Raw genomic sequence first — 12037 nt, forward strand, 5'->3', positions numbered from 1 at the left:
CTGGTCACCTCATTACAGAAAGGATGTAATTACACTAGAGAGGGTACAGAGGAGATTTGCAAGGATGTTGCCAGGATTGGAAAATTGTAGCTATAAGAAAAGATTGGATAGACTTGTGTTGGCCTTCTTTGAACAGAGGAGTCTGAGGGAAGATTTGATTGAGATGTACACAATTGTAAAGGGCTTGGATAGAATTGATGGGAAGGACCTATTTACTTTAGCAGAGAGGTGAGTGACTCAGAGCCATAAATTTAAAATGATTGCTAGAAGGATTAGAGGGGCAATGAGGAAAAGTTTTTTTCACTTAGTGGGTTGTGGGGGTCTGGAACCCACTTCCTGAAAGGGTAGTGAAGGCAGAAACCCTCCACTCATTTGAAAGGCATCTGGATATGCACCTCAAGTGCTGTAAACTGCAGGGCTATGGACCAGATGCTGGAAAGTGGGATTAGGCTGGGTGGCTCGTTTTTCAGCTGGCACTGACACGATGGGTCAAGTGCCCTCTTTCTGTGCTGTAAACTGTGTATGATTCTATTTTGGTGCGCAGTACATTGCAGATTACTGCGTGGTTGTGCATGCACGCACTTTAGGGAGAGCATTGCTCAACACCATAAAACAAAGGAGGTCATTCTTCTTATTTGCTGTGGTAGGGCTTTGCTGTTTACCTCTTTCACTAAGTGTCTGCACTTCAAGAGTAATTTATTGTCAAAGGATATGAAGACACAATACTTTAATACTCTTTGTTCACTGATATATTTATGCTTTAGGAATATCTCAACAGCATACTGCAGCATGCAAAAGACTTCAAGGAATATCACCGTTCAGTCACTGGAAAAATTCAGAAACTTTCCAGAGCAATTGGTACTTGGCATGCCAACACAGAGCGTGAGCAGAAGAAAGAAACTGAGAGGATTGAGAAAGAAAGAATGAGGAGGCTGATGGTAATGTTAAATAAATTGTTTTGGTTGTTCTTGTATTATTCTATTTTAGAGGGTTCTATTTAATAAAACATATGCAGAACAGCAGAAGTCTTGTGTGAAATAAGCATGCTGCATATAGAAAATAGGCTGGTGGTTACCAAATTGAAAGTTACCAAAGGAACCACCACTTTGAGTGGTTTACTGCTTAGCTTGAAGTTTGCTGTTGGTTTCTGTGATGCTGCATTTTTCTGAACTATTAGTATTTGGAAATTGAAGAAGTTAAGTTCCTGACAAGCGTTAGCAATCAAAGTTCTGTTACGTGCTACTCACACACACGCACAAAAGGCTATTCCCAAAGTACACCAGTTGCAAACAGTAATAAAAACTGTTATCTGCTATTTTTATTTATTATTTAGTTCCAAGAATGTAATGCCTAACATATTTGTACACTTCAATTATGAACAAATCTGCCCAGGTAATGGTAATTTGGGTTATGGGCATTGTCATTCTGAAATTGGCAATTTTGAATCCTGTTGGGTAAATAATGTGCTCATTACAATGTGAGGGATTGAACTTTGATACATTTTTTTAAAGTGTTCATTTACCAGTGTTCTCATGACCTTTTGTAAAGATAGAGAATAGAACTATTATCTAAAAGCTGTGCCTGTAGAACTAGTTGCAGTATTGAACCACATGTGCACTTAAAGGCAACACTGGCATTTGTTTACTTTGGATTCTGGAAGAACAGTGTGTAAAAGCAAACTTGCTGTCCTTGCTCTGTTTAAATTGGCTCCCTTGACTGAGTGGTTTTTTTGTTGGTCGATGTTTCTGTAATCAGGTATGGGAGTTTGATTTAATGGCTGTGATAAGAGCCAGATTGCACATACCAAGCTCTGAGGTCCAAATTCAGAAGCATCCGTGGCTACAATTTATAATATTGTACTTGTAGTGTCTGGTTTATATAAAATGATGGGTAATTGGACAATGCCTGCTTTATAACTGATCGTAACTTCTTTAGTTATTATCCTGTAATAAACATTCAGTTGGTTTAGTCATCTTCTGGAGTTGGAATGTTTGCACATCAATTCCTAATGTCAATTTTAAACAAAGACCAATTAGCTGAATGCGGGTGGTAGGAATGATCATGAAATCCTTTACTCAAACACTTCTTGAATTTTTTGCCCGAAGGGATGTCCTTAGCGATTATTTACCAAACTGCAGCAAAGTGCCATGAATTTTTACTACTGGTTGGGTGAGGAGGCTGACTCTGAGTCTACTCAGCCGAATTGGGGATCGAACCCCGTATGTTGGCGACTAGCCAAGTGAGCTAACTGGACCCCCACTCAAACATTTAGAAACTAAAAATAAAATGGAGCACCAAGCATAGATTTCAAAAGGGAAGATCATGCTTGACCAACCTATTGAATTCTTTTGAAAGTATCAACGTTGATCAGAGTAATGCACTAGACATAATATACTAGTATTTTCAAAAGGCCTTCAATAAGGTACCACATAGTAAACTTATGACTAAGGTCAGAACATATGATGCCTGGGGACAAATAACAGAATGGATAGCAAGCTGACAGCAAAACTAAGCGTAAGGATTAAAGCTATTTCCTCATACCGCCAAAAGATGGGAAGTGGTGTTCCACAAAGATCGGTGCTGAAAACACCATGTTATTTATGTCAACGATTTGAACTCTAAAATTCAAAATGCGATTTCAAAATTTGCAGATGACTTCAAATGGGGTTGTAGTTAATAAAAAAGGGCTGTGACAAAATGCAGGATGACATAAATTACACATCCATTCTACAAGTTTGTTAAAGTGGCAAATGAACTTCAGTATAGATTAGTGTGAGGTGATGCATTATGGTAGGAAGGATATAGCAGCCACACACTCCATGGAAAGTAAATAGAGGAGAAGTAGGGATCTGGGGACACAGTTACACAAATCACTAAAAGAAGTGAAGCAGGCTAATGGACTTATTAAAAAAAGAAAACAAAGCGCTGGGGTTCATTTCGAGAGGGATAGAATTGAAAAACAGAGAAGGTATGATAAAATAGAACACTGATTAGACAAAACTAATTTGGAGTACTGAGCAGTTCTGGTCTCCATATTACAAAAAGGAGATAGAGGTGCTCACAAAGGCTAAAAAAATTTATTAGTGATACCAGAACTAAGAGGTTTAAACCTAGCGGGACAGATTAAAGCAGCTTGAGACTTTTCTCTAGTAAAAAAGACAGAAAAGTGACCTGATAAAGATCCTTGGGTTATGAATGAATTTGCTGAGGGGAGTAGAGAAGATATTTCCACTTGCAGAGGGAGACCAGAACTAGGAGCCATAAATGTAAGATAGTCACCAAGAGATCCAGTAGGGTATTAAGGAGAAACTTCTTTACTCAGAAAGCGGTTAGAATGTGGAACTTGGTACTGCCGAGGGTTGTTGAAACGATTGGTGTAAGTGCATTTAGCACATGAGGGCGAAAGGAAAAGAAGGGTATATTGATGGGGTTAGATGAAGAAGGCTGGAAGAGGGCTCATATGGACCATAAACACTAACCTGTTGGGCTGAATGTCCTTTTTCTGTATTGAAAATACCATGTGCACTGTGTAAATTAATTTATTAATTTTCTGCAAACAGGCTGAAGATGAAGAAGGCTATCGTAAACTAATTGACCAGAAAAAGGATAAACGCCTGGCATACCTGCTTCAGCAAACAGATGAATATGTTGCAAGTCTTACTAAACTGGTCTATGAGCATAAAGCTGCTCAGGCTGCTAAAGAAAAGAAGAAAAAGAAGAAGAAAAAGAAGGTTTGTATTTCCCATTTAAACATTAATGCACATATGCAGTGTCCAGGGACAATTTTGTTCTGGCTACTCAGTCATCTAAACGGAAACATAAAATTGACCTCATCCCTGTTTAATCTCTGATGTTGGGCAGAAACGGCTAGACAATGATTCTCTAGGTATCTGGAAAGTGTACCTACTGCAAGTTTTGCTTTTGTAATAATCAATATTTCTTATTTTCCATTTTCATTCCTTCCTCCCCATTCCTTTGTTCTTCATTAAGCCGTAACTTCCGAGCTCCAGGGCGTCGTATTGGGGGGGTACCCCAAAGATGCACTGGGGAATCCCCTTTGGAAGTTCACAGGTAAGGTTTGCGCGGCAATTTCCCAGAGGTGCAAAGTTGAGAACCATCCGAAAATGTGATTTTTTTTTTAAAAATCGCAAAGCTCGAATAGTTCCGACTGGGTTACATCAATAGTTACCCGGGAAAAGTTAGAAGAATTAAAATCTCTTCTAACTCCTGGGTAACTATTGTATAGCCCTACAATGACCCTGCTCCCCCGATCCTCAGGTCTCTCCCTCCACCCCACCACCCTCTGACCACCCGTTTCCCCCCCCCACACCCATGGGACTTCCACCACCCTCAATGTACGAGACCTCTCGACCCATGGGATTTGCCCCCCCTGGTCCCTGAAGGGCAGCCTGACCTCGCATCCCATGCACCCTGAGACTGGAGACTTCCGACTTACTTAGCTGAATAGTTACCCAGGAAATGTTAGACAGAAAAATTGTAGTCTAACTCTTGGGTAACTATACAACTGACCTCCCTCAATCACTCTAACTGCAAACCCCCAAACTCCTCTTCCTTCCCCCACCTGACCTCGCCAACCTGACTACCCCCTCAACCTGACCTCACCAACCTACCTTCTTTCCCACTTACCTTATCTACCCTACCCTTACCAACCTTACTTACTTAACTTACCCAATTACGTCCTCTCCATAGCTTTTCAAAGAAAGTTTAGGACATTTAAACTCTTTACTTACCAGAATATGGTAGCTAGTGCCATTAAAGAGGGTGGGGTGACGGTGACAGTGGCAGTGGTGTGGTTTCTCTCCACTGCTCCCCCTGAGGTTTCCTGTGCTGAGTCAGTTTGGAAAGATCATCCAACAGAAAATTGCCTACAAAAGTCTGAGGAAGGCAAGTGTGTTCTTTTTATTTTGTCTGATCAGGGTCAGAAATAGGCATTCCTATCCTGATCAGAAGATTTGGACCTTTGTGTTTTTATCTCCAGCTCCTCCCCTCCATATAGAATTAGTCTTGTCTCAGTAGCACCCTAGGCTGGCACTCAGTGCTACGTTGATGAAAGTACTGTCTTTCAAATGATGTTATATCGAGGCCATGTCTTCCATCTTGGGTGCATGTAAAAAATCCCATGGCACTACTTGAAGAAGAACAGGGAAGTTCTCCTTGGTGTGACCAATATTTATTGCTCAGTCAATAAAATTGAATACTTGGTCATTAACTCTTTGCTGTGGGAACTAGCTGTGTGCAATTTGGCTGCCATGTTTCGTAAATTACAACAGTGACTACATTTCAAAAGTACTTAATTAGCTACAAAGTGCTTTTGGTATTCACACATCAAAATTTGTGCAAATTCTTTCTCTGTCCCTTTGGTCTGTCTCCGTTCTGTCTTTTCAAAATTGTTTTTGTGTTGTTTGCTCTCTCTTGACACCACCACCTCCAAACATAACTTCACCAAACAGTTTCAAGTACAACACAAAAGTACAAGTATTCTCTATGCTAATTAAGTTGTGTCTGGCTCTTATTTTACTATTGCTTTGAAATTAGTAATGGTGGCAGCAAATACCTTCTTAATCATACATTTCCCATTTGATATAGTTGCCCTGCAGAAAATATTGTAAGAATCAAACTTGGCTTGGTTCCCTTCTGTTCTTCCGCTGATGTAAATGTTATGGTGTTGTTATTAAAATTGTCTTTAAAAGCTGCCCCTCATAATAACATTTCTATCCTAAATAATATTTTTATCCTTTTTCGAAATCAACAGAAAACTGAGGAAGCTGCAGAAGGAGCAAGTTCTAGCCTTGCTCCTGATGGAGAGGTGAGTTGCTTTCATCACTGCTTGCAGACTTCTTTGAAATGAGATTTTTGTGGCCTATAATGTAAGAAATATTAAAATAGCTATGGAGTAGTTTTTTTTTATTTTCAATACCCAGTGGGCAATTTTTTTCATTTTTGATTGCCAGTGTCAGTTCGTAACTCAAGAGAGGAAATGTATGTGGTTACCCATGCCATTAGCTTGCCAGCCTATTTACCTTTACCAAGTTTTTCCTAGATATTGCTGAAGAAAGACATGTTGCCGAAGCTTTGTGTCTTATCAGGACGAACGCAGGAATATCAAATTTCAAACCATCACAACAATTCATACTACAGGAGAAAAGGATGCTAGTTGGTTGGTAATTCGACACTGCCTGAGGCATTGCCATAGAGAAAGCAGTGGGGAACCAAATGCCCCCCAAGCTCCCACGTAATTCAATAAAGATGCAAGGCTTTATATGTGCAGAGAACAGTCCCTACGTTTGAATGTATGGCCTGAATTTTTCCCACATCGGGTGGGCTCGACAGAAGCGGGCGGGGGCAGTTGGGGAGTCAACCGCTGTCCGCGATCTGCTCCGCACCGCCACTTTACGCAGGCGGACCAACTAAGGCCCGCCCAGCGTAATATGCGAGCGGTCGACGCTACCTGTGCGGGCAGGAGGAGGAGGGAGAGTTGGGGCCAGCGCTCTTTTCGCGCGTGTGCGCATAAGAGTGCTTCATTCTCCCTGAGGCACGGAGCTACCTCAGGGAGATTGAATTGCTTTTCAAAACAATAAATAAAATAAATAAAAATTTAATGAAACATACCCCCTCATGTGACTGTGTCACATGAGATGGGACATGTTTTTTTCAGAAAAACTTTTATTTAATTCATAAAGGCATTAGGAAACCTCATCCCGCTCAAACCTCGGATGAGCTTTCCCAAAAAATGTAAAGGCCGCTTAGCCTTTCCGCCTGCGTGTCAACCGTAAGGTTGGACGGGCATTGTTAACTTGACATTAATTACTTCATTAATGGCCTTAATTGGCCTATCAATTATCGGCAAGCGTGTAGCCGACTCCGGCATGCACCCGCTGAGCGAAACATCACGATGACGTCAGGGCAAGCCCGACGTCATCGAGTGTCATTTTACACACCGACTGTAAAATCCTGTCCTGTGTCACTTCTAGCAAGCGTAAATGAGCCACATTGTGAGCATGACTGATTATCTTAAATTGGTTGTTGGGTAGCTATTAACACAGTCAGGATTGTTCAGCAAGTGCTGCCCAATCGCGGAAGCACTTTTTTTTTTACGGAACATACTCCAACCTCCTATCCCGTGCATATTCCCAATACGTAGATATGTTTGTGATTTATGAATCTGCAGCCACGCCGATTTCCTTACACACCTTAATATGCTCCATCCCATGCTCCAATTCACTTTTAAGACTGAACAATCTAACGTGCTCACTTTCCTCTGTGTTAATTGAGAAATCCACAGATGGGTTTGCCACTGCTGTCTACTGCAAGCCTATCTTCACTGGTAAGTTTACGCATTGGGATTCATATAGCAGCAATCTTGTAAATGGGGCCCTGCCATTTGCTCACTTGCAAGTTTAACACAGAACAGAACGCATCAAAGCTATCCAGCGGGACAGTGGTTATCCTGATCAGATCGTTGTTCGCTGTGTATCGTGCAAACTTGCAAATGGACCGAAGGCTGCCACTTTCAGACCTGAAAAGTGTCTGGTCCACCTCAGATTACCCTGGAAAGGAAAAATATCTGAAAGATGTGAACAACAGGTTAAGCGCACCATTCATTGCTGCTACTATGCAGTGGCTATGCAAGTGGCATTTTCTACTAACAAGAGCGTCCAAAATTAATGTCCTGTATGAATTTAATGTCGGTGTGATGCCAGACATGTAGGCCGTAGTCCCAACAATTGGCTAATCGAATGCAACAGCATGTTCCTTTGTTTGTGATAGGCAAAGTACAGACTGTACTCAACCCATATTTATAAAACCCAAAACAAAATGTCTACTGTTAGATGCAATTCCGCGATTGGGTGCACTTGCTGAACAATCCTCGGTGAACTAATAGCTATTCTAACAACCAATTTACCATAATCAGTTGAGCTCATAACATGGCTCGGCTTTGCTTGCCAGAAGCGACATACATGGATCTGGTCTCTGCAAACAAAAGGAATAAGTTCAAGCCTTGAGACTTGTTTGAATTACTCAGGAGCTTGGGGAGCCTGTCGTTCCCGTTGCTTTCTACATGTCAATGCCTCCGCCAATCGGAGTCCTCTTGTCAACCAATCGGCACACTCTCTTCTCCTGTAGTATAAATTGTTGTGATGGTTTGAAATTTGGCATTCATGCATTTGCCCTGATGAGTGCAAGATGTAAAGCTTCAGCAACATGGCTCTCTTTACAGCAATATTCAGTTTCCTACTTCATAGGGGGTACGGATAGGAAGGTCCTAGCTGAAAAATGTGGGAGCATTTTAAAGTGAATGCATGTACCATTATGACATCACTCCATGTCATTTTTTTGGGAGTTGGTGGGGAATGTCCCTGGCATATGTTTGCTTTGTCTCCTCTTTCCCCCAATCACCCCCACCTCCCCACCTCAAAGTATGACAACCTTTTCTATTGGAGGATCTATAGTAAATATTCAGCAATCTGCTTCAAAGCCATGTCAATTTTTTATTAGCCTCCATCCATTCATCCAAAAGATGCCCTGTTATTCTGACAGCAGCCAATAGGCCAAGAGGGGCTTGGATTTTATGCTGCCAAAGACCTGAGAAGCAGCCAGATCTTCCCTTAATTTTGGAGAAGGAGTGATTCCTGGACAATTGCCCCACCTACTGTCTACACAGCATATTTAAAATTGCTAAACCACGAAATATGGGTTCAGTTATTGTAAATGTTCTGCATGAGATAATGACCTAACCTTTGCTAGTTAAAAGAGGAGAGAGAAAAAATTTTGATCACATTCGCACTCCTATTCGAACCTCCAAGAGCTTCTCTTGCCGCACTGTTATAACATTTTCTACAGGAGTCATTCTGTTAATGAAATTGACCATTTTTGACATTTATGCTGTTGTCCTGTGTCTAAAGTTTCTTCCTATAGGATTTTGCAGTCAGCACACTGCTAAATCTAATCCAAATTGATGCAATAGATGTTTCCTCAGAGCAGAAAGACTGCTTTGTAGATTTTTTAAAAAGTTTTGTTTGCTTTTAGGTATTAATTAGTTTAATATATTGTGTGGAATTTTATGCATTTCTTTGACCAATTGGGGTGCCATACACTTTAACTTTAATCCATACATTTTAGCTTCTCTCCACCCTCCCAAAAATAAATGACCAGAAATTTATTGAAAATCTATTGATAATGTCTTGAACTGATGTAGTAGTCTCTTTTATCGACTTTTATTTATAAAAGAAAATTTCTTTATTTGTTAAGCTTTTGGATGAAAGCAGCCAGATGAGTGATTTGCCAGTCAAAGTTATTCATGTTGAAACTGGGAAAGTCCTTCAGGGAGCTGATGCTCCAAAAGCTGTCCAACTGGATACATGGTTGGAAATGAACCCTGGGTAAGTAAATCTTATTTGTATTTTGTGTAACTGCAATAAAATAGATTTGAGAGTGTGCTTTCAGAGTGGGGGCACTGCTGTCTTCTCATGCTATTCTGACATAATTCACATAAAAGTGAATTGGTAAATTCAAGTCCTCCAAGCTTGGCCTGAAAAGACACTTACTTACTGTCAGCAAGATCTAGACAATATCCAGGATTGGGCTGACAAGTGGCAAGTATCATTTGTGCCATGCAAGTGCTAGGCAATGACCATCTCCAAGAGAGAATCTAACCATCGCGCCTTGACATTCAAAGGCATTAACATCGCTGAATCCCTCATTATCAACATCCTGGGGGTTACCATTGACCAGAAACTGAACTGGACTAGCCATATAAATACTGTCTGTGGCTACATGAGCAGGTCACAGGCTTGGAATCCTGAAGGGAGCAACTCACCTCCTGACTCCTCAAAATCTGTCCACCATCTACAAGGCACAAGTCAGGAGTGTGATGGAATACTCTCCACTTGCCTGAATGAGTGCAGCTCCAACGACACTCAAGAAGCTCAACACCATCCAGGACAAAGCAGCCCGCTTGATTGGCACCACATCCACAAACAATCACTCCTTCATCACCGACGCACAGTGGCAGCAAGATGCACTGCAGAAACTCACTAACACTCCTTAGACAGCACCTTCCAAACCCACGACTGCCACCATCCAGAAGGACAAGGGCAGCAGATGCATAGGAACACCACCACCTGTAAGTTCCCCTCAAAGCCACACACCATCCTGACTTGGAACTGTATCGTCGTTCCTTCACTGTCACTGGGTCAAGACCCTGGAACTCGCTCCCTAACAGCACTGTGGCTGTACCTACATCACATGGACTGCAGCAGTTCAAGAAGATGGCTCACACCCATCTTCTTGAGGGCAATTAGGGATGAGCAATAAATGCTGGCCCAGCCAGCGATGCCCACATCCCATGAATGAATTTTTAAAAACTGCTGAGATCTCCCTTTGTCACCAACTTGGGTAGTGCTATGCTGGTCATAGTTGCACCTGCCTTCTAGCTCCAGACACCATCCTTCTGATACTATGTGACTCCTCCCTCTTGCTGCCACTTCTTGTGATTTAGAGACTTGCTGAGAGTCTGGTCACCAGCAGTAGGCTAAAGGGTTGGGGAGAGAATTAAGGATGAACACATAGCCAGCTGCATCTATTTTTAAATAATAGTTTTTTTCCAATTAATCACTGGGGGCACCTATTTGGAACCTTCTGTTCCCTGCACCTATTGTCATTTGGTGCTCTCTTCATCCCGAAAATCCCAATCTACATCTTCGTTTTTTTGGCGACAGCGTCAATTCTTCTTGTCCTCTCACACCCAACAATGCACCACTCATGGTGCCCCATCTGCCACTGCTGTGCTGCCACACCCTATGTCTGCCTCTTCACTTGCCTTCTAGTGACCATTATCTAAATACCCTATCTTGCAGCTCAATCTCGTTTCTGCCAGTTTCTGGTAGCTTTTTTTCATTAGATCCAGGTACCTAACCATCAGAAATGCCCCCACACATTTCTGATTTTCTCTGACCTTGAGATCACCTATATCTTATAACCAGGAATGTAAGAGGGGCAGTTAGGATTTTATAAATATAAAAAGTGAAAGATTTTTAAAGTGTCTGGTTCGTAATTTTAAAAAAAAGCCTTGTCAAAATGCAAAATGAGTATTTTGCCTCTGTTTTCATAGAAAGTTAGGAACTAAGAAAAGAGGTGAAACAATTAACTAGCTATTGATAAGGAATTAGTTATGAAAAAATCAGCACAACTCTGGAAATGACCCTGATTTCAAGCATCCTACAATGCTGCAAAATGTCAGGGAGAAAATAGCAGATGTTTTTAACATAGTCTTTCGTTATTCTTAAACATGAAAATTGGACCAGAGAACTGGAAGATAGCCAATTTAATCATTTCTTAAATATGAATGGTATATTGGCAAACTATGGACCATTCAGTCTAACATTGGTATGAGGTAAGCTTCTAAAGGCTATAAGGTAAAATTAGTGCTCACTTAGGAGAGAATGGGTTAACTTAAGGCCAGGTAACATGGGTTTGTGAAAGGCTTATCATTCATTGTAAAGATGAGATTTTTCTGATAAGTCAGTGAAGTGTATGAATAAAAGGAAATGAAATAGAAGTTATCTTTCTGGGTTTCCAAAAAGAGATTTGACAAGATGCCACATAAGAGACTTGATAAAGATTAAGCATGAAGTATTAACAGGGATATTGTAGCATGGGTCGAAAGTTGGCTAAATGACTGGAATCAATAAGCTAGCTAATGTTTTTTGGGTTAGCGATTTATAAATAGTGGTGTCCTCCAAAATTAGTGCAGGGATGATTGCTTTTTCTTAAGTAATTTGGACTTATGACCATAAGACGGAGGAGCAGATGTAGGCCATTCGGCCCATCAAGTCTGCTCCGCTATTCAATGAGATCATTGAGATGATCTGATAACCCCCAACTCCACTTTCCTGCCTTTTCCCCATAACCCTTGATCAAAAATCGGTCGATCTCAGCCTTGAATATGCTTAACGACCCAGCCTCTCCAGCCCTCTGCGGTAAAGAATTCCACAGATGCGCTACCCTCTGAGAGAAG

At 41.2% G+C, this 12037-nt stretch overlaps 1 protein-coding gene across 7 annotated transcripts in view; it reads left to right on the top strand.

The window, feature by feature from the left end:
- LOC144697282 (SWI/SNF-related matrix-associated actin-dependent regulator of chromatin subfamily A member 2-like) overlaps nt 1-12037 on the top strand; it is a 146788-nt gene that overhangs the window by 45538 nt on the left and 89213 nt on the right. For all 7 annotated transcript variants that reach the window (XM_078569235.1, XM_078569277.1, XM_078569269.1 and 4 more), the window contains exons 9-12: nt 765-938; nt 3561-3731; nt 5774-5827; nt 9271-9401. In XM_078569235.1, coding sequence (XP_078425361.1) covers nt 765-938; nt 3561-3731; nt 5774-5827; nt 9271-9401 — 530 coding nt within the window. The remainder of the gene's footprint in view (nt 1-764; nt 939-3560; nt 3732-5773; nt 5828-9270; nt 9402-12037) is intronic.

This window comes from Cetorhinus maximus, chromosome 2 (assembly GCF_964194155.1).
Source record: "Cetorhinus maximus chromosome 2, sCetMax3.hap1.1, whole genome shotgun sequence".
Classification (NCBI taxonomy): Eukaryota; Metazoa; Chordata; class Chondrichthyes; order Lamniformes; family Cetorhinidae; genus Cetorhinus; species Cetorhinus maximus.